This window comes from Excalfactoria chinensis, chromosome 4 (assembly GCF_039878825.1).
Source record: "Excalfactoria chinensis isolate bCotChi1 chromosome 4, bCotChi1.hap2, whole genome shotgun sequence".
In the NCBI taxonomy this organism is placed as follows: Eukaryota; Metazoa; Chordata; class Aves; order Galliformes; family Phasianidae; genus Excalfactoria; species Excalfactoria chinensis.
The window spans coordinates 68,467,881-68,487,667 of record NC_092828.1 but is presented as its reverse complement, the minus strand read 5'-3'; the positions used below and the strand labels follow the sequence as shown (position 1 = coordinate 68,487,667).

General features: G+C 40.7%; 2 protein-coding genes and 1 long non-coding RNA gene across 3 annotated transcripts in view; 1 reads left to right on the top strand and 2 right to left on the bottom strand.

The window, feature by feature from the left end:
• Positions 1-6,297, bottom strand: part of LOC140251633 (uncharacterized) — a 39,303-nt gene extending 33,006 nt beyond the window's left edge. Inside the window, exon 1 of the long non-coding RNA XR_011903442.1 lies at positions 6,223-6,297. This is a non-coding gene — a long non-coding RNA (uncharacterized lncRNA). The remainder of the gene's footprint in view (positions 1-6,222) is intronic.
• A 54-nt stretch (positions 6,298-6,351) lies between these two features.
• Positions 6,352-8,346, top strand: LOC140251632 (protein EOLA1-like). The gene is made up of 2 exons (XM_072335633.1): positions 6,352-6,788; positions 7,908-8,346. Exons 1-2 carry the CDS (start codon positions 6,524-6,526, stop codon positions 8,123-8,125), a joined length of 483 nt encoding a protein of 160 aa, XP_072191734.1. The 5' UTR covers positions 6,352-6,523; the 3' UTR covers positions 8,126-8,346.
• A 190-nt stretch (positions 8,347-8,536) lies between these two features.
• Positions 8,537-19,450, bottom strand: TMEM185A (transmembrane protein 185A). Its single transcript, XM_072336214.1, has 7 exons — positions 19,259-19,450; positions 17,518-17,694; positions 15,865-16,072; positions 13,524-13,607; positions 12,536-12,712; positions 12,090-12,213; positions 8,537-11,112 (listed from the first exon to the last, which is right to left on the bottom strand). The coding sequence occupies exons 1-7, from the start codon at positions 19,294-19,296 to the stop codon at positions 10,868-10,870; spliced, it is 1,053 nt and encodes a 350-aa protein (XP_072192315.1). The 5' UTR covers positions 19,297-19,450; the 3' UTR covers positions 8,537-10,867.
• Between the last annotated feature and the right edge of the window lie 337 nt (positions 19,451-19,787).

Below are 19,787 nucleotides of genomic sequence, written 5' to 3'. Positions count from 1 at the left end.
CAACTGACAGTATTTAGCTGCAGAAGAACACTGTCTTTCCAATTTTAACAGTGATTAATATTTTATTAATACAAAAGGAAACAACTCAGTAAGACTTTGCTTTGCTAAGCAATCATACAAATGAGATCTGTTGGAGAAAGCCCATTAGATGAGCAGCGATAAGTTGTCAGAAAAGGAATGAGAACTTACAATTACTACTAAACAAACATTCTATCCTTCTCTGACAAACAGAGCATGTGTACAGCTGACACCACACAGAACATCTCAGCTGCGAGGCTGTACTGGTGCTTTAGATGAAGTGTAACCAGACACTGAGGGCCTATTAAAAGTTCCAACAGCATCTGTGTGAGAAGAGATTTTAAACTATATACTGCGTGCGGAACATCATTGGTTTAGTGCTCTCAGATGCAGTAATACAGGTTGCATCTATACTGGTGTTTTAGTTCAGATCAAGAACTTCTGAAGCAAAGGATGTGAAACAGACCAGATGGTGTCAGATCAGAGCCCGTTTCATGCCCTGAAACAAAGGCCCTGTGCACAGCAGGTTCTCAGCACCAGCTCTGCACCCTGCTAGCTCTGATACAGACAGCCACAAGGAACCAGTCTAACAGATGAAGACAAGCAGGAAGGAGATACGTGGGTTTTGTTACTAGAACTTCCATTGTGCAACTGACAGCAAATAGATGGCAATCACAACCAAGCAGATATTAAAATCAAGGGCGAATCCTTCACCAAGAATTACAGACTCGGGATAATTACTATTAGTAGTAATTTCATTATTTGTTGCTTACTGCAAACTCCATTCTTCATATTTTTACATGGCAAAAAACAACCTCCTGCCGGATGATATTTCATGGTCAGTTAGGCTGTGGTTCATAAGACAAGCATGCTAGGATACAGACCTGAACCCTCTATGATGGCTAAATTAACTAAAAAAACTGTGTTCTATTATTTCTAAAATAATTTTAAACATCAACAACAAAACCCATAAATTGTGCTCCAAACTGAAGACCACAAGAATGTCTCATAATACCAATGCTTCATGAGATACCACTGCGTCCAGAGACAATAATTCCATCTCCCCTTTTATTATGTGAAAATTTTCAAACAACCTGCAGAGCTGGGCACTGGATATCATGTTGCCTTTCAGATTCAGCTCTGTCATCCATATAACTCCAGCTGCAAAAGATTCCCAATCCCTCTTTGTCCAAAGTATCTAATGTCATATCTCGGAAGATCCATGTGAAGTAAACATGTGCATGGTCTGCTTGGGAAGCATGAAAGCATGGCAGCTGCTGCAGACAAACATCATTTCCTCTGCCAACACACCAAAAAATAACATGCCACTTTTGATCCAGTAGTGGTTGTGGAATCATCACCAGAGGTGACTTGGAAATTATATTAAAGATAGTGTTGCTCACAAATAAAGGAAAGGCAGCTGGTATGCAAGGAATCCACTCTATAGAAGTTCCCTAGGTAACCCTAGGTGGTGTCAATATGAGAGAAGCTTGCTGTGCTGGCTCTAAGAGAAACAACAACTTACTAATTATCTGATGCTCTTATCCAGATAGAAATAACTGTAACTAAACAAGCATCTAGGAACAGCTTTTTTTTGTCCTTTTGTTTTTGTTTTCTTTATGAAATCTGTGTTGCCAAAGAGGAATTGTCCCAACAACAGAGCACAAGTATGCCACAGCCTAGTGCATTACACAGTGTCCTTCCTTGCTTTACTGCAAAGGAATTAAGTTATCTACAACAGATACTTCCAAGTTAATTTTGCAAGTAATTCCTACAACTAAAATCATTGGTTGATCGAGTTTAATCACTGGCATTTGTGTCTTAGTAGGACAACAACGCTGTCTCTGGAGAAATGGTGTAAGTATTTAAAGGATGGGCAACCACTGAGTGCTCGAAAAAGTGTTTCCTCGGTCACATCAGCAGCTCTAGGCCTTTTCGCGAGCCAACATGGGCTGTTCTGTGGGTCCTGGTGCCACCTAGGGGAGAGCTGCAAAAGACCAAGGACTGTAGCACAGGCAGGACGGAGTCGTTTAATCAACATAACTCTCAAAATTTGGTCCAGTTGACCTACCTTTGAGACATTGAGAACATACTAAATTATGCAATTTGTTTAATTAAAGATGTGACTTAGCACACATGGGCTTATTAGAAAGAGTAAGCTATTTGAAAGTCTTCAGAATGTGAGTAAAGGAATTTTACCACTGGACAGCAAGCCAATCTGTTCTAGATATGGCTTTTATCTGCTTTTCTAATCATAAGCATACACAAGTGCATAAAGTCAATGAAGACTTCTATATACACATCTGTTTTACAAGCTTCCATTTTATCTCAAATACCTTAGACAACATGTAATTATCCTGCATTGGCTATAAGCAATATCCTTCCTAAATTGTTTGATAACATCCCTGCCAGAAATATAATAGACCATTTCTTACTGCCTTCTCTAACACAGTGTTGACACCAATGAATGCCATTAACAAAAGAACATCACCACCACCAGCAGGAAAAGAAACAAACAAAAACCAGAAGCAGCACTGGGCTGACCTCCAAGGTGGGGACACTTCTCTCAGTGGAGGTAGAGTTGTGAGTTTTTCACTTAATCCAGAGACAAAAACTGCCCTTTCCACTTTTATCAGTGCCTTAATAATAGTAAAAAAAAAAAAAAAAAAAATACTGTTTTATTTGCAAAAGAGCTTCATGGCAACAGTGTGAAAATGCTTTTACTCCTGCATATGAATTCTTTTTCTCATAGTTCTTCCCAGAAATATCTTTTGTTATTAATTCAAAGGGATGAGACAATTCCTTTTCTCCTCCTTCTTTATGAGTCTTCTGATGAGACAGAACCAAAGGGCACTTACCTAAACACAGTACGAATTGAAGATGAATTCCTAACCTCTGTAAGTGTCCCGCAAGATAGATATTACTAAAGAAACAAAAGAAAGCTGTCCGTATTTTAGAACAAGTATCTGAAAATGAAAGAAAAACTGAAATAATTATGAAGCTGGAGGGAAATTATCAATCAGATGGACTAAGAATGCACTCTTTAAAGCAGGACTGGAGAAACATATTATCAAAAAGGAAGAAAAGCTTCCAGCATTTCAGAGGAGATAAAACATGGGCAGGGATCCATGGACAAACAAAGGTTTATCTTTAAAAATCTTTTATGCAGTTGCGTACTGCACCCAGAGTTGCCTGTGGAATAGGGTATCATAATCAGCATGGAAAGGCAATGAGCTCTCCTTCCCCTGCAGCTTACCTCAGCGTGAAGCCATGCATCTCAATAACAACAAAAATCAATTGCTACTGAGAGCTTCCCAAGGTGTTTCTAAATCAGCTTTCTTGGTGCTCACCCTGAAGTCAGCACCCCTATTTTAACCTTCAGAAAAGCAGAAGGTCCAGCATGGCCTCTGAATACTGGCAACCTTCTAGATTAGGATCACTAAGTGGGTAATAACTCAGCAGCAGAACAGGTCTGCCCCATGTTCACATAACTGGGTCTGCTTTCAAACAGGTGGAACATTCAGCAGCAAGACCTGGTGTAAAAGGGACAAGGTGGGCTGTTCTGTATTTGGGGGAGGTGGCGCAAAGGGTGTCTATTAAACTGGAGAAGAAGGAGAAAAACCTTACATTTGCCTGTCAGAAATCTACAGACTCTCACTTACAGAAGCCGTCCAAATTGTAACAATCAGTGTCTGGACAACTTTTTAATCAGAAAGTGCAATTCTGCACAGAAATAATTTCTTTGCAAACAAGTATGAAAATTAGGGATCTGTGGCAATCTTTGAGTACTAAGGATGCCATAAGATTGGAGATCGGTATGCAACATGAAGATTGCCAGAATGGTGGAAGGAAAAAGAGAAACAGCCAGGTAATACATATTTCCTGTCTTTTCCCAAGATAAATTATGTATAATTCTGTCCCAAAGTCCAGCCATTTGCAATGAAATGACTGGAAGAAGAAAACCAAAACAACTAAACTCAGTGTCTACAGTGAGTTATTTTAGTGAGGGATTTTAGAAGTTTAACTCCTGGGTTAATAAGATGTTCATAAGGCCTCAGTCACTTCTTTGCACTACATGTAATCTACCTATCCCAGTACATGGAATTGCTGGCTCCTCCTTCCACTCCAAGCAATATAAACAACGTGCACAGCTTCAGACTGCATTCTCAGAAGGAACATGTCTAAGCTCAGGCCCTTTTGCCAAAATGGGATGTACATATATACACTCCATATGCGTATCTTTCCCATAGCCAAATGAAGACTTGAACAGTGCTTTAAGTTTCCACCTAGACCAAACACGCATGACTAGAACCTGATTTAAATGTTAATTTGTCTGAACACAGAAAGTGAATCTGTCTTCTGTCTCATTTGCAACTCACTTTTGTCCAAGTTCCTTGCCAAGTTCAGTAAACGTTTCCCAGTAAGTATATTTGTTCTGGACAACAGCAACAAATAAAACACCTATTAGTACTTAGCTACTACATACAACTATAAGATTGGTGTCACAAAAGGCAGTCTGTTTGACTGCAAACACGCAGAAGCTTGCACTCTAACTTATACTTTCACGTTTGTCATATACATATAATCTGTTATGAAAACATACTGAAGCCTGCATAAGAAAATTCAATGTGCATGCACTTTTTTCCTCCACAGCACTGAAGTACAACTAAATTTTCAACACCCAGTTATCTACGCTGAGAAACCTCACTGAAATACTCCTCAGACATGAGAAAATTCTGCTCTAAGTAACCAACCATTCATCCAGAAGTCATTACTGCTCACAATACACACAAAGAAACAGAGCTCAGCATGGTAAAATGTAAGCGTTTAAGTTCATTCACAACTAAAGGCTCTTTATTTGGCTTTAAGAATAACGTGAGGCTGGAGCTGTTTTAACACATACTGGGGCTATGTAAATGGTAGTGTTATATAGCTCGGGGCTGTTGGGTGGTTGTTGGATAGTTAGGGTTTTTTTAATAGTTACTGTAAATTTTATCCACTTTTATGAGCAGATTACTTCTATTTGGAATCCAGTATAGTTACTACCATGTCCTTTGGCAATCATCTGAAGAAGGTTTCACCGTAAGAAGTTGCAGGCTCTTTAAATTAATGTAATTCATTCTACCATGCTAAATTTCCTGAAAACTTTTGGCATCTCTTACTGATTAAATCAAAATCAGCAGCAAGTTGAATACCTCAGACCAAATTTGTTTTGATTCTGGAGCTTTTAATAACGTGATTGTTATATATAATGAACATGCAAGATATAAGAGAGGTTTACAAGCCCTTGACTGCAGTAGCTTGAATAATAATAAAGAAGCAATGGCAGACACTTATGTTAGCTGTATAAAACAGCAGGTCTTCTGAATGCACTGAAGGGAATATGTAATTTACAGAAACAGGCCTTTCTTTCTGAAGCAGACTACAGCAAGCAAATGTTATCATAAAGAATCTTTTCTGAAGCTACTGTAAAACACATGGACAAAAACCAAACCAAAATGAATAACATCAACAACAGATTGATCAGGCCATACAATCCACTGAGCTGGGCACAGCACAAGGCCTACATGTCTCCATGACAAAAAATGTTTCTGCATTGCTACTACTAGATCATTCATGGTGCATGCAATTATTCCTCCCTAGGTGCAAGACTCTACACTTGCTTGCATGTGCATGTGCTTGCATGCAAGCTCAGTACATACTTGCAACGCTAATCAGATTCAGCATGTTTTCTGATTACGGCACATCATCTAGTAGGATGGAAATAGCTTCAAGCTAAAGGATATTAAAAGTACTAACCCTGTAAAAACTACAACAACTTTACTTCACACCAACCATTACTCTCTCTTGTTATGCCACTATATAAAGGACTGAAATGACGCCACCTGGAACATTTGGAGCACTATATTAGCTACAGAAAAGAAGGGGACAGATTCTTCAGCACAGCCTGTTGTGACGGAACAAGGGAAGATGGTTTCAAGCTTAAAGAGGGTAGATTCAGGTTGGTTGTAAGGAAAATGCCTTTTACATTGTGGGTAGTGAGGCACTGGTACAGGTTGTCCTGAGAGGTGGTGGTGCCCCATCCCTGGAGACAGCCAAGGTCAGGCTGGACAGGCTCTAAGCACCTGATGGAGCTGTGGGTGTCCTTGTTTAAATGCAATCATTTTAAATACTATTCCTCCCCCCCCCCCCGCTTATCCTCACCGCTCAGCCATCCAGCAGGCGGCAGCGCCTCGGCTCCAGTCCCACGGCCGCGCACCCATCGCTCCTCCCCATCACGCCCCTTCCGCCGGCAGCTCTTAGCGCGATGCGGCAAGGGAGAAGTGGGGGCTGACTGTTCGGCCTTACTGTGTTGGGGAGGGGGGGATTAAGGCCCCCCGGTTCCGCGCTGCCGCCACGGGGTGAGCAGAGACACGGCGGTGTTGCTGGGGGAGGTGGATAAGGCTGTCTCGGTTGTGGGCTTCTCTGGCTGTGAGTTTGTGTATCAGAAACGTGGCAGGTTCCGATGAAAGCAGAGATGAAAGTCGGGTGCCTTTCCTTCCGCCAACCCTACGCTGGGCTGGTTTTAAACAAGATCAAGACTATAGAGACTCGCTGGCGGCCGGTGCTCGCCAAGTACGAGAACCGCACCGTGGCTGTTCATATCGCCATTAAGGACTGGGAGGATGAGTCGTGGAGGGCGATTCTCTTGGATAGGTTGGGAATGACGCTGCAGGAAGTGCAAGAGCTGCTGGATAAAGGGGAGCAATTCGGCAGAGGAGTTATCGCAGGTAGGCAGCCTCGGGCCGTGCGTTTCCGAGGAAGCTTTTCATCTCTCGGCGTATGTTCTTCAGGCGGGTACGTGCCTGCTTTGCACGGCCGGGCTCGTTATGCATTGCCACCCAGTGCGGGGTGCTGCTGCTGCACCCCGAGCTGAGCTCCTCTGGGGAGGGTGGCAGTTCCACTTATATATATTTATATCATCGAGCCTGTGAAATCTTAAAGCGTTTTATGGTACTTGTGCTCAAGTGAGGTTATGATTCGGCATTGCTTCTCACACCACGTTGGATCAATTCTATTTCAGTTCAGCCTTATTACTTGGGCAGCGGATCATTTCATATCTAGTACAAAGTCAGGATGGAGTGATGCTGCTTAAATTATTTTGTGCTGCGGAATAATATGTGTTACTGCTCTGAATACTCGCCAAGTCCGTATCAAACATTCACTCTTATTGTAGGTGTCAATTCCTTTTTCACACCTTGTGTCTCACATTCTCACTTGCATGTTTTTTAGCTATTCCTGCAAGAGAAATTACTTCTATTGCATGTGCCAGAAGATTGTTCTATGGTGCTGAAAATCGTTAGGTACAAAGAAATGTGTAGATTGGTAACCTTCATGTAAACTGCAAGTTAAACTGAGTAGTTATAAAGACCAAGGAAGCTTTTACTTTACTATTTTTAATCTTTAAACAACGTTGAGATTCCCTCTTGTAACACATGGTAAATAAAAAGGGTTCCAGAGAACAGGAATTTCCCATAAGGCTTAATGATTTTAAGGTGTGAGTGGAGTCTGGATATGAGGTGACAACTCAATGAACCTGTTTCAAGGACAAATGTCAGGAGTTTTTCTTAGTAGTTCTACCTGATTTCAGGCTTCTTCTAACAGAATTGCCCATCACTGAGCTGCATTACTGTGTGCTTCTGCTGTTCCTCAGCTTACCAAACTCATTCACACTAGTTGTCTTCTGCAGCCACTGACACTTGTTTAAGGTGTGCGTGTTTTGTACCATCTTATTCTGGCAGCATAGATGAGCTGCTTTGGATGTCCTCTGGGAGGTTTTACTTTTGGGAAACATTTTTTCCCCCCTCATTTCTCAAACATCAACTAACTTAATTTGTTTTCTGATACAGGATTAATTGATATTGGAGAGACATCCCTGTGCCCAGAAGATTTACCACCTGAAGAGATTTTGGAGCTGGAAAACAAAGCTGTTCTCAGTAATCTAGAACAGAAATACTTGACTGTGGTTTCAAATCCAAGATGGCTCCTGGAACCAATCCCTGCCAAAGGGAGCAGGGGAGTGTGGCAGGTCAACATCCCTGATGAACTGATCCCTTCAGAGTCATAGGAGTTGCCCCATGCTGTGTTTTCTCCTGTCTAAATGCAAACTTCTTGACAAATCACCTTCTTAAATACCAGTGCATTGATTAGTATTCCTTCCAAAATCAATTGCTATTTTGTAGAGAGATGATCAACATCCCATTTTTTATGACCAGTGCTGAGTGTTGTTTTACTGGATATTTTTTTAACGTATGTACAAGTGTAAATAAATCAGAATTTTCTAATGCATGATGGAGGTAATGCGTGCTGATCTCAAATGACTGCAGCCTCTCAGTCAGCTGCTATATCTGAAGCAATCTCTTCAAGTTTGGGATTATAAACCACTGCTGGCAAATGGGATTGCTTAAGAGATTGCAATAGGTTTGTGCAATGATCTTGAACTCTTTTTCTCACATGAAACAGAAGAATTACCACCATACTGTTTTATAAATGAAACTTTATTTCCTGGTAGTAAGCCCCCACATCATCTTCAATGAAAGCCAGTGATTGAAAGCCAGTGATGCCCAGCCCTCTTGGTTTTGGCCTGTGGCTGTTCTCTTTTACAAGCTATGCAGGATTCCAGTTCAAAAAACACGATAGGAGAACTGGAAAGGAATCCTTAAGACAGACTATTTGAACACTTACACTTTGTGAATTCTAACCTCAAGAATTCTGATGAACAAAAAGCAGTCAGCGCATATATTACCATCCTCAGCTCCTACACTGAAAATGCTTATTTGAACATAAATGTACCACGCAAGAACGACCTGAGAAATTATCTCACGTGAAGAGCTCTGATTTATGCTCCCCACCTCCTGCTTCATCTAGAATCGTAGAATTAACCAGGTTGGAAAAGACCTTGAAGATCATCAAGTCCAACCACAGCCTAACCATAGTACCTAACTCTAACAGCCTTCTGCTAAATCATATGCTTCAGCACCACATCCAAACGCCTCTTAAACACATCCAGGGATGGCGACTCAACCACCTCCCTGGGGAGCCTATTCCAGTGCTTAAGACGGCTCTAGACAGCTAGACACCAGTGTTCTAGATGGCTTTTGAACACGCCAAAGCTTGGAAGTATTTCCTGCTGAATCCCCAGAGCTGAAGGTCATGAGTGAGATGTTTCACGTTTCCAAATTCAAAACTTTCCAGCAGCCCTCTCCTTCCTTGCACTTCTTCAAGGTGTTGTGCACAAAATCACTGTACACTGTCCATTATCATCCCACTGTAGAGTTTGAAATGGAGTGCTTTCAGAAAGGTTCCAGAGCTGCTTCTAAGAAAAATAAAGACAGAAAGCCACCAACTTCCATAGAGTAGAATTAAGCACATTCTTATTGACTGGGGTTGATGGGGAAGCCTTTTCTTCAACTGGAGTTCTTGAGGTTGTACCAGAATCCTCTCTTTTGTCACGTACGAGGATAGTAGTTGGGCCAGCCAGATCAACTAGCTCATTCAGAACACCAGCAAACTTTCTAGTGAAGAAAGATCTATTTCTTTCTCAGCTTGAGTCCTTCAGCAGAAGGCAGTTCAGTGCCATCTGGTCTGCATCCTGCTAGCCAGGCCACCAGGAACTAGTGGCACCAATGGAGAAGTTAGTCCACTAGTTGTTCCACAGGAAGGAACAACCAGTGCTAGAAATTAAGTGGAAGATCTTTACAGCTTTTCAGTTGAACACCTTTCATACACACAAGTGTCCATACACTCTTATTGCCATACTACCTAAGAAAGAGGAAACATGATCCACGATATTTAAGCTAAGTTATGTGTTTATGCAAACAGAAAAAGAAGGTACAAGGTACAGACAGTCAATGTTAGGTGGTAGAACTTGGTGTAATATAGGTTTCAAAGACTGATTTCTCCAAAGCAGCTGGAGGCCAAGAAAGCCTATGAAAGCAGATCTCTCCTCAAATGAAAGAAACTGTACCAACATGGACCAGTTCCTATTTCGAACAGTTTAATCATCTGTACTAAAAGCTATCACACAAAAAAAATTGGTAATGGAGATTGAGTTAAGATATTTATACCAGCTAACCAACAGCTGTAAAACCTGCAACTAATCTTTCTGGCATAGATCAAGCACACAATGCGAGAGGCAACAGTTTATTAAACAGCCAAACTAAAGAGAGAGTGGCATATACACGTTGCTCAAGAGGAGTTAGAAACTGAACCTGGAAAAGCAACTTCACTCCCAAGCCGCTGCAAAAATGGAAATATGTAACAATTCACATAGCTAACTCAAAAGCATCATGTAAGTTGCTATACATTCAATTTCCTCCCAAAAATCCTTCCAGTCCTTCCTTAGAAGCACAACACACCTGTGCTTTCACAATTAAACTAATGATTGTGGCTGAACAGAAAAAAAAAAAGAGAAAAGTATCAAAATATCCACAAACTACCCAGCACAGACATGGAAAATGAGCGTATATTTAGGACCTGAAAGACACTGGGAATACAATAGGCATTTCATACAGGCTTTTTAAAAAAATACTTTTAGATAATACTTATACTGTACAGGACGAGACTTTTAAACAATATATTACACTGCTAAAATGTTCATATAAATACTATACAGGCACACGTGCCAAGTGAACCATTAGGAAGGTTCACAAAAATCTCTGTGGAAAAAACTGAATCTTCAAGATCTGATTTCTGTGATCCAAGCCACGGAATCGAGCAAGAGCTATTTTAAATTAGTTGGGACAAGATATGAGATGAACTGCATTTGTCTGTTGATTCCCAGTTCCAGTTTTAGCAGGCTGTTGTCATCTTAATCTGGCATATCGATATTTAATTTGGGAGGTGGAATCACATATTTCCCAGGACTCTGTGTAATAACCACTCCAGTCTTTTTTCGAAACATTGGTGCAATTTTTGGTGGTTCAGGAACTGGGGTTTCTTCTGCTTCCTCATTATCTTCGTGATGAAGATCGTAGGAAATATTTCCATATTCACGTAGGAATGGGAAAATTTCAAGCAGGAACTGGCAGAAGTCTTTGCGAATTCCAAACCACCCTAAAAAATAAACACAAACAACCACCTTTCACATGACTGCCAAATAGAGTTAGAAGTTAACTGAAGAAATCAACGCTGCTCCATCTGCCTTCTTATGTTCTCTTGATCGTTTTCATTAGCTATCTCAAATTCATGTTAGTGCTGTTTCTCAGCGTCTCTGACAGCAACCATAGCATTACCAGTTAGATGGTACATACACAAGTGTGTAAGCATATGTACATGTTACAGCTATATACTAGAGCAAGAAGCCAGTACATTTCATGTTATGTTAAGCAGCAACAGATCACACCAGGAAATAAACAGAACAAGAAAGGACTTGCAACACTCCAGCAATCAGTAACACCCGAGAAGATATTCATGCCAATTTTCATTTGATATGCATAGGCTACAGTACCAGAGATGCTGCAGTGACATACATTTACTATGTCACACTATGCATTCAATATTTCCCAAATACTTCTGTTGTTAGCTAGACAGTAGTATCTCATCCTCGGCATTACGTATTCTAGATTGAAACAACAGTACCTCTTCTGTTTATTATATACTTTCTATAGAAACGTTTCAAAGAGAGCATTTCATCAAGTGCCACTTGTGATTCGGTAGATGGCACTCTTTTGTTCATGAACCTCAAAGGTCAGCAATGAACAAACCCACCAAGCCAAATGTTTCAGTGAACCAAGTTAGTATTCCAAGTATTTGCTTGGAAAGATCCTACAAAACCCATACCTATCTTTCTGCGGATTATACTTGATGACCAACTGCTCTATCTCATATATCATACAACCCTAACAAAAGATAGAATGGACGTTTGCCTTCCCAAAGTAATTTGGCTGCAAATTATCAACAGCATGAAAATTCACCCAGAACAATTTTCTATGCAGCTTCCTTTCAACTCTGAAAGTCCTATTAAGTTATATTGCCTTGTTGTGAAAAGCACCTAACTGCAACATCCATAGTATCAACTATTAAATACTTACAGTGATTTCCTCCTTTTTGCCCAAATGTTGTTGCCATTAAAGTTATCAGAGAAAGCCACAGAGGAACAAATATGGGTATAAAAGAGAAAGAATTGTGCCCATCAAGTCTGTGTACTAGTAAAATCTAAAGAGGAAAAAAAAAATAAACAATGTCAGTTTGTAATACCCGTTTGCAAGCCTCTTTGAAACATACACTGATCTCTAGCTTCAGAAATTAAAGGAGAATGGCCTCTACAGAAATACAAATTAACAGGTTCATTGTGAAGCAGATTTTACACACAAACATTCAAAAATACAATTCTTGGTTTTCCTTCATATTTACAGTTAGTATTTATTCCCAAACAAAACAGGGCGTCTCAATTTCAAGTTCAGAGAGAGAGCGCACGGCATTCATCACTCACTGAACTAAGAACAAGTCACACAAAACTCCTTATGCTTTATCCTACCTCAAAGGTGAGCAGTGGAACTACAATTGTCATCCAGCTGACAGCCATTGTGATGTGTGTCCTCCTTTGTTCAGCAATCACATCCATTGAACGTAAGAACAGAACAGACCAAACAATGTAATAGAGCACTACTAGACACAGAAAGGACATCAAGATCCACAATGGAACGCAAACAACCTGAAAGAAAAAAGGAAGTTTACTGCTTTTTGCCCTACCCAGTGATGCATTTTCATCAGTCTTTGTTTTTTTACATAAAGTATTAACAGTAAGTTACAGTAAGTTACAGTAAGTATCCACATGGTAAGACTGAAAAAAAAGAATAAAATCAGGAGTAATCCTCCAACTGATTTCATCTCTAACAAAAGAGCTTTGCAAGCCATATGGACTGTTATGAGCCATTATCACATCTCTGGGATTCCTCAGTAAGCTCTGTGAACTCTATCAAGCTGAAACAACCAATAACAAAGTCAAGATAGTTCTGCTTGAATAAAACTTCTGTGACTCTGAGTGGGCTCAAACAGTACTTGAACTTGACTCTGATGTTTTCCTACATAGAAACTCCTTGAGCAATGTGTTTAAGAGGAGATCCTTTACCATGTTTTATGGAAAACTGTTAGAACAATCATAATCATGACAGGTTATTAACTTTAAGACAAGTTACAGAAATCCAGAAATAGAAGTGCTGTATTCTAAAGCCACTTGAAACAGTAGATCTAAGTGTATTTTGATAGTAACCACAGTAAATGGATTTAGATACATGGTAGCGTAACAAAAGATACTTATCACAAATATTTACTGGCACATTTAAGACATCAATCACTTTCCTGGCTGGTTTACTGAACGAAACGTCAAACTTTCAGCAAAGGACTGTTAAGTGAGCAAAATGGAGATCACAGACTCTGACTGTACACATGAACTATTCCCTGTAGTTAATACTTATATAAAATTTAGTATTTGAACAAGTTTAAGAAGAAAACACTTTACATACAAGCCATGGCCATCTGATGATCTCGTCGAGTCTGAGGGCAATAAATATGAATTGTAGAATATTAACTGAACACAAGATCTCCAGCTAGAAAGAGAAGATACACTGGTTAACATTTAGGATTATGAGGTTATCTGCAAGACAACTTAGAAATCTGTCAAAGAAAGAAGCCAAGTTATTCAGGCTGGAAAAACAAAAAAGAAATCAGAAAGCAAACTATTTTCTTTAGGTAATAAATATTGATAGTCCTTAAATTCAAAGTTAGGAGGTCTGTCTTTAAAATAAATAAATAATATATATACATATCTATATATATATATTTAATTGTTGCACCAACATATTAAATCCATGTAATTTTCATCTTTAACTATGAGCAATCTAGTTTCTTTAACTAAGAGCAATCCAGTTGGAGCTCTGAGGAAAAAGAAATATATGTAATAGTGAAAGACCACATGGAAACTCAATAATTAAGTATAATACAACTTCTCAAGATGCCTAGTTTGTGAACCAACATAGAAAAACAATAGTTTTCATTACTAATTTCAAATGAAAGTTTATCACGCATCCCAATTGCTGCTATGTAGGTCACTCTGAAAGAAACACCTCATAACTATTTCCATGGAAAATACAGAAGACACAAAGAACGCAATAACAGTATTTGATAAAGTAAATTCTCAACTACAAAACAGTACTTTTCAGCTTCATCGCTATTAGCAATGCTTTTTTGACAGAGATGAACAACAGCCTTCATGGCATACTTGTCAAAATCTGCACCAGCAAAGGTGATCCACTGTTTCAAAGCTGCTATTATTACATCATTGCTAGGAGAACATAGCCCACATCTTTCTTCAGCCCAAACAGAAATCAGTCAGAAGGTATCAAATTTGCATGGACGATGTGATGGGTGTGTTAGGACAGCCCAGTCAAGATTGGTGATGTGCTCCATGTCTACAGACAGTTATGGGGCCTGGCGTTACAATGTTGCAAGGGTAAGCTTGTTTTCTCTGGCCTGACTCTAATTCAAAGTCAAGCCTTCAGCTCAGTCAGCATCATGATGTGGTGGTCAGAGTTGATGGCCTGTCTGAGTTCCAGTAAATTCAGAAAGACAACATCTTTCCTATCACAAAAGACAGAGCACACTGCTTTATCTACTGAGAGGCTGCATAGTGAACTTTTTCTTTGGTGGGGCATTCACATGTTGCTACGTCATGGACTGCTGTAGCTCACAGTGATGACATCATGTCTTGTTACCAGTAATTACACAATCCAGGGAACTGTCACCATCAGCCTCACAATGGTCCAGTATGTCCTAACAAATTCACATATGGTGTTCTTTCTGTTCCTGTGCCAGCATTCATGGGACCATACTGGCATAAACTGTGATATTCCATTGTCACCATTGTTTCCACTGCACTGAAGTCAGTATTCAACTCTATACACAATCCTCTGGTCGGGATCCACTGATTCATGCAGATGAGCTGATTCAGATGCTGTTCATTTGATGGTGTGATAGCTGTGCATGGCTGTCTGGAACATGATTTCAGTGACTTTCAAATCACTGGTGCCACTGCTGAGATGCACCACCCAGCCCTCACTGTGCTCATATCCACTGTTTGGTCTCCATACACGTTCAGCAAGTGCCAGTGAATGTCAATGGGTGCCATCTTTTCCCCGCATGGAGGAATTCAATTCTGCCCATCTGCTTAATGCACACTTCAACATCAGATAGCATTATTCTAAAACTCTTCTTCTGCTACCATTTGTCACACAGCAACAAAGCGGAACAGAAAATTGGTGGGAAGGTTCAACCTCTACTGTCACACCACCAGCATCTGCCTCTGATATTATGGGTGAACATAATGAAACGCCAGACTCAGCAAGATGCTACTTCTGAACTTTATGGGCCAATCCCAGGTGGGTAGGAATTTTAAAGCTCAAACAAAAACATTAACTGAAAGAAACCCAAGAATATCTGCAGTTACGTGTAAAACATTTTTTGTCTTACTTAACATGCAAATACATAAGGCACCTTTAAAATGAAGTATTTCTCACATGCAGACAATGTCTACTGCTTCTCAGTAACATACACTGCGTTCTCTTGAATAAATGTGTACCAATAAAAAGACAGGTTTAAGATGTACTGCTATCTGGTAGTTAACAAAAAATAATAAGTGGAAGAGATGATTAAAAAGAAAAAAAGTATTATCCTCAAACATAACTTTTCATGTTAGTAAGTCAAGGCAAAGAAAGTAATGCAGCCATGTATACTATGTTTTTCTGAGAAGAACTCTTAAGAGACACATTATCTTGCATTGTCCTAGTTCTTATACATCATAACAATTACCTCCAGGGACCTGTCATGTCGGAATCCCCATACGCAGGCTGCAACTGACACAGGAGAAACAAAGAATAATGGCATGAAGACCAGAAGCCAAAAATGAGTTCCTCGTTCGATTCTGTCACACACCAGGACTTCGAACATCAGCAGTAGCAGGTGGATGCCTACTGCAATTAACATCGCTTTGAACTCCACACAAGTTTCTCCTTCTGCTCTAAAAAGAGGTAAAGAGATTATTCAATTTACTTGCCAAAGAGAAAGCACACTGCCCTACAAATAGTCCAAAACATTTTGTTTACAGAGTTTGTTTTTGAGATGATAACTCAATTGTTTAAACAAATCTATATCTTACTCCCAATTACCACCATTAAAATACAGCACTGATGAAGAAGCAGGACTTCCTGCCCATAAAGCTGTACAATTAAGTTATTTCCACTCAGACAAAAAAGCAAATGGAATTTTTACAATTTGAGAGCTTTCCAAGGATTCAGTACCTGTGCAGATAAAAGCCAGGATTTCTGTGTTACACACTAAACACTCGAGTTACTTCCTAGCAGTATGCATGATAACCAAGCCTAGAACTATCTGTTTGGTTCCTGCCCCAGCTCTCACTGACTCTACATCTTTCCCCACAAAATGTCTTTAGTCACCTAAATCTGCATATTCCAACAGAATATGACATATTACTTCTTTTCTTAAGTGTTTGTAATAACACCACAGACAGAGAAGCTGTGGGTTTTTTTCCTATACAAACAGAACTGTTTCTGAAAAAAGGCAAATCAGACAGTTCTAAGCCACACAACAGAATGCATCAGAACAAGATCTGTGCATAAAACTTTCCATTTTATGTCCACCATAGAAAGAAAAACAGCATGAATTTATAACATTTGATTTAAGGTAGTTTTCTTTCCTTAGCATGTTCAACTTCACATCCTATTGAGATTGTCAGAAAAGTCGGCACTTGTGCAATTGAAAGTCTGACAGCTATTTTAGCTTATACTGATAATTAAAATATCGCAGTTATGCACCTTTGACAAAGAACAAATAGGAGTTTATAATTTGTCCTCATAAGCATCTCACTTTGGAAACGTTACATGTCTGTGTATATCAGTGTGTTAATCTATGTGAATATTTCTTATCAAAATGTAATTCAAGCCTAAAGAGAATTATAAAGAGAATGATCTGTCTTCACTGCATATTCAAGCATCACCAACTACTCATTCATCTGTACTTTGAGATTACATAGCAAGGTGAAGAGAAATCCATAATTCTTCAAAATGATGTGTATATTTAAGAACCTGATTTTAAAAAATAATCCAATTAAGTCTAGCACATTCCTAGTGCTATAGACACATTTTTGTATGGAATACATTAAAGCAAAGAATTCTCAATGGTTAAATAGAAAGAGGAGTGTCCCCATGACAGTTTTTAGCTTCCCAAAGACAATACTGAAGCTTGTGAGAAGCTGTTGCAACTACGATGAAAACATCCACAACTGTATAACACTGCGTGCACTTAAAATGATTATTATGAGCCATATGTTAAAAACAAACCTTCTGTATGTTGTATCTTCTGGTTTATAAAAATCTATTTAAGAATTTATTTCGGTAGTAAAATGCACATTCCCTCTGTTCTGCAAAGTAAACACCCACAACTTACCGATACTGTGGGTTTCGGGCCCACACTCCTGTTCCCACTGAGGCACCAACAATCACCATCAGCTTCCACAGCCATATTGGAGCAAATACAGCCCAGTAACTCCATTGAATTTTGTCATCCAGACGCAGGGATAGCAACACAGAGAACAGCAGCAGGCAGGCATAAATAAGAAATTTGCTAGAAAATAAGCAAACAAATTTAGGCAGGCAACTCAATTTGTCAAAGAACAAGTAAATTGGTCATAGCTAAAATTGAATAGGACAATGCCTATCAGAAAGCATCTTTCAAAACCCTTTGCAAATTATCAGACCAGATCTGAAAAGTCAAAGATTCTACTGTAAATATAAAGTGTAATCGCTTTCACATATAAAGTCCCTGCTTCAAGGGAACACATCTAAAGCATTCTTGCATGACAAACATAACGAATGGACTTCTATAAATAGCTCCCTCCTACAAAGATCCAGTCAAGAGCTGTACTATTAGAGGCTTAGAAACACGCCAGCCGTACGTGTTGTGGGGAAATGCATTCTTTCATAGAAATCAAATAATTTAAGTTAAAAATAGCATGGACAAAGCTATGAAAATTATGTAACTTAGTTTTGAACGTCAAAGATCTATTAAAGACAAAAGATTGTTACATGCTGAGATACAGCAGGCTCCGCAGATTGTTCGTACAGTCCATTAAATAAAAGCAATATTACAGAAAAGAACAGGTTAAGCTTTTAACAAAGCTAGTGACTTTCAAGTCAACTTTGTCACTGAAATACCGAGGCCCTCCACATAAGTTTAAAATAGTTAGAAGGATGTATTCCATAAGCAAGTCAATCTAAGAAGCAATAAGTAACCACAGAACATTTGGAAATGGGCACAGGAACTGTTGGCAACAGAAGGAATCGCACCAAATAACTGCACAGGACACAACCTCCTCACTCTATAGGAAGGAAAAAGAAGTCACCCATGCTTAAGCTGCCATAAGGATCTGCTTTATAAAACACATCATCACGCTTCAACAATGCTCCAGTAATTACGTGTATTTCAAAGCACAACACGGCACACTCACTGCAGAGCAAAGCAGCAGTAGCAAGCTCTCTACCTTCATCCCAACAGCATAACTCACACTGCCTGCTTTCACTCTCATCAAACACCGATTAAGCATCCATCAAGTCAAGCTGCCTAGCTTCTATCCAGAACAAGAATCTCTGCTGGCCCTTGAAGCAGCACTTGGCAACAACAGCACCTTATTCACTCCCGGAATGCATTTCCCCTGCTCTTCCATTCCTTCCAAACACACGCATTCTGCGCGTTGAACATCGCTGCAACAACGCATTTCCTGAAACGTTTGTTACTCTTCCTCTCGTGCAGAGAACTGATCGAGCACCACCCTTTGTCACCGCGAAGGCCGCTCCGCGAGCCTCAGCACCCCGAGCCAGGCTGCCTACCCTGCGTACACGTTTTAAGGGCTTCTTCGTTTACAGATCCTTCGTAACGTTAACGCCGGTGAGACCGAGTTCATCCTTTCAGCCTGCTTGGCAAGGCAGCGGAAGCCCCGCATTCAGAGGACCAAAACAAAGGAACGCCGCCCGCGAATCCCCTTGTCCGGACGGCGCTCTGTGCCCGCCGCGCCACGCACAGCCCCGCACCCGGAGCAGCGCCACAACAGCAGGGGTTCCTCTCACGGCCCCCACAGTCTCCAAGGCCGGACCGGGCCGCCTCAGCGCGATAAACCCCGGCCGCCCCTCACCTGGGGTTGAAGTCCTGGAACAGACCCCGCAGATTCATGGCAGCACAACGCCGCTACGCCCGAGCTCTACCAGCCACGCATGGCGTACCACCACCACCACCGCCTCTTAGCTCCGCTTCGCTTGGCCTGACCCGGCCTCGCACCGCGCCGCTCCGCCCCGCCGGAACCGGGCGGGCAGACAGCCCGGCGCATGCGCACCGCTTCCCCTCCACCGGGAAGAAGGCAGTCCGCTCTGCGGCCACCGGCGTGCTGCTGCGCATGCGCCAAGCGGAAGCGCGTGCGCCGTAGGCCGAGCGGCCCTGTAGCTGGACCCTGAGCTGCGAGTAAGGCGCGGGGTTGGGGTTTTGGGGTGAAATTGCCGTCTAGAGCCCTCGTAGATTAAATTCATCTCCAGCGTAATCACTGGGATAAGTTACCACAAAGTATTATTTCAAGACGGGAAAATAAACGGATTGTTTCACACGGCATCACCCAGCCGGTTGCCTGAAAAGCAGGCAGCCGTTGCGGTTATTTGTCTTCGGGCTGTGTG

Bases quoted from the DNA above. Each gene is read 5' to 3' on its own strand.
- TMEM185A (XM_072336214.1), bottom strand. From the start codon at position 19,296: ATGAATCTGCGGGGTCTGTTCCAGGACTTCAACCCCAG. The intron at 12,713-13,523 runs GTATGTAAAGTG...TTTTTCTTTCAG, and splicing joins TCATCAGATGGCCATGGCTT to GTTGTTTGCGTTCCATTGTG. The intron at 11,113-12,089 runs GTAAGTATTTAA...TTTATTTTTTAG, and splicing joins GCAAAAAGGAGGAAATCACT to GGTGGTTTGGAATTCGCAAA.
- LOC140251632 (XM_072335633.1), top strand. From the start codon at position 6,524: ATGAAAGCAGAGATGAAAGTCGGGTGCCTTTCCTTCCGCCAACCCTAC. The intron at 6,789-7,907 runs GTAGGCAGCCTC...TTTCTGATACAG, and splicing joins CGGCAGAGGAGTTATCGCAG to GATTAATTGATATTGGAGAG.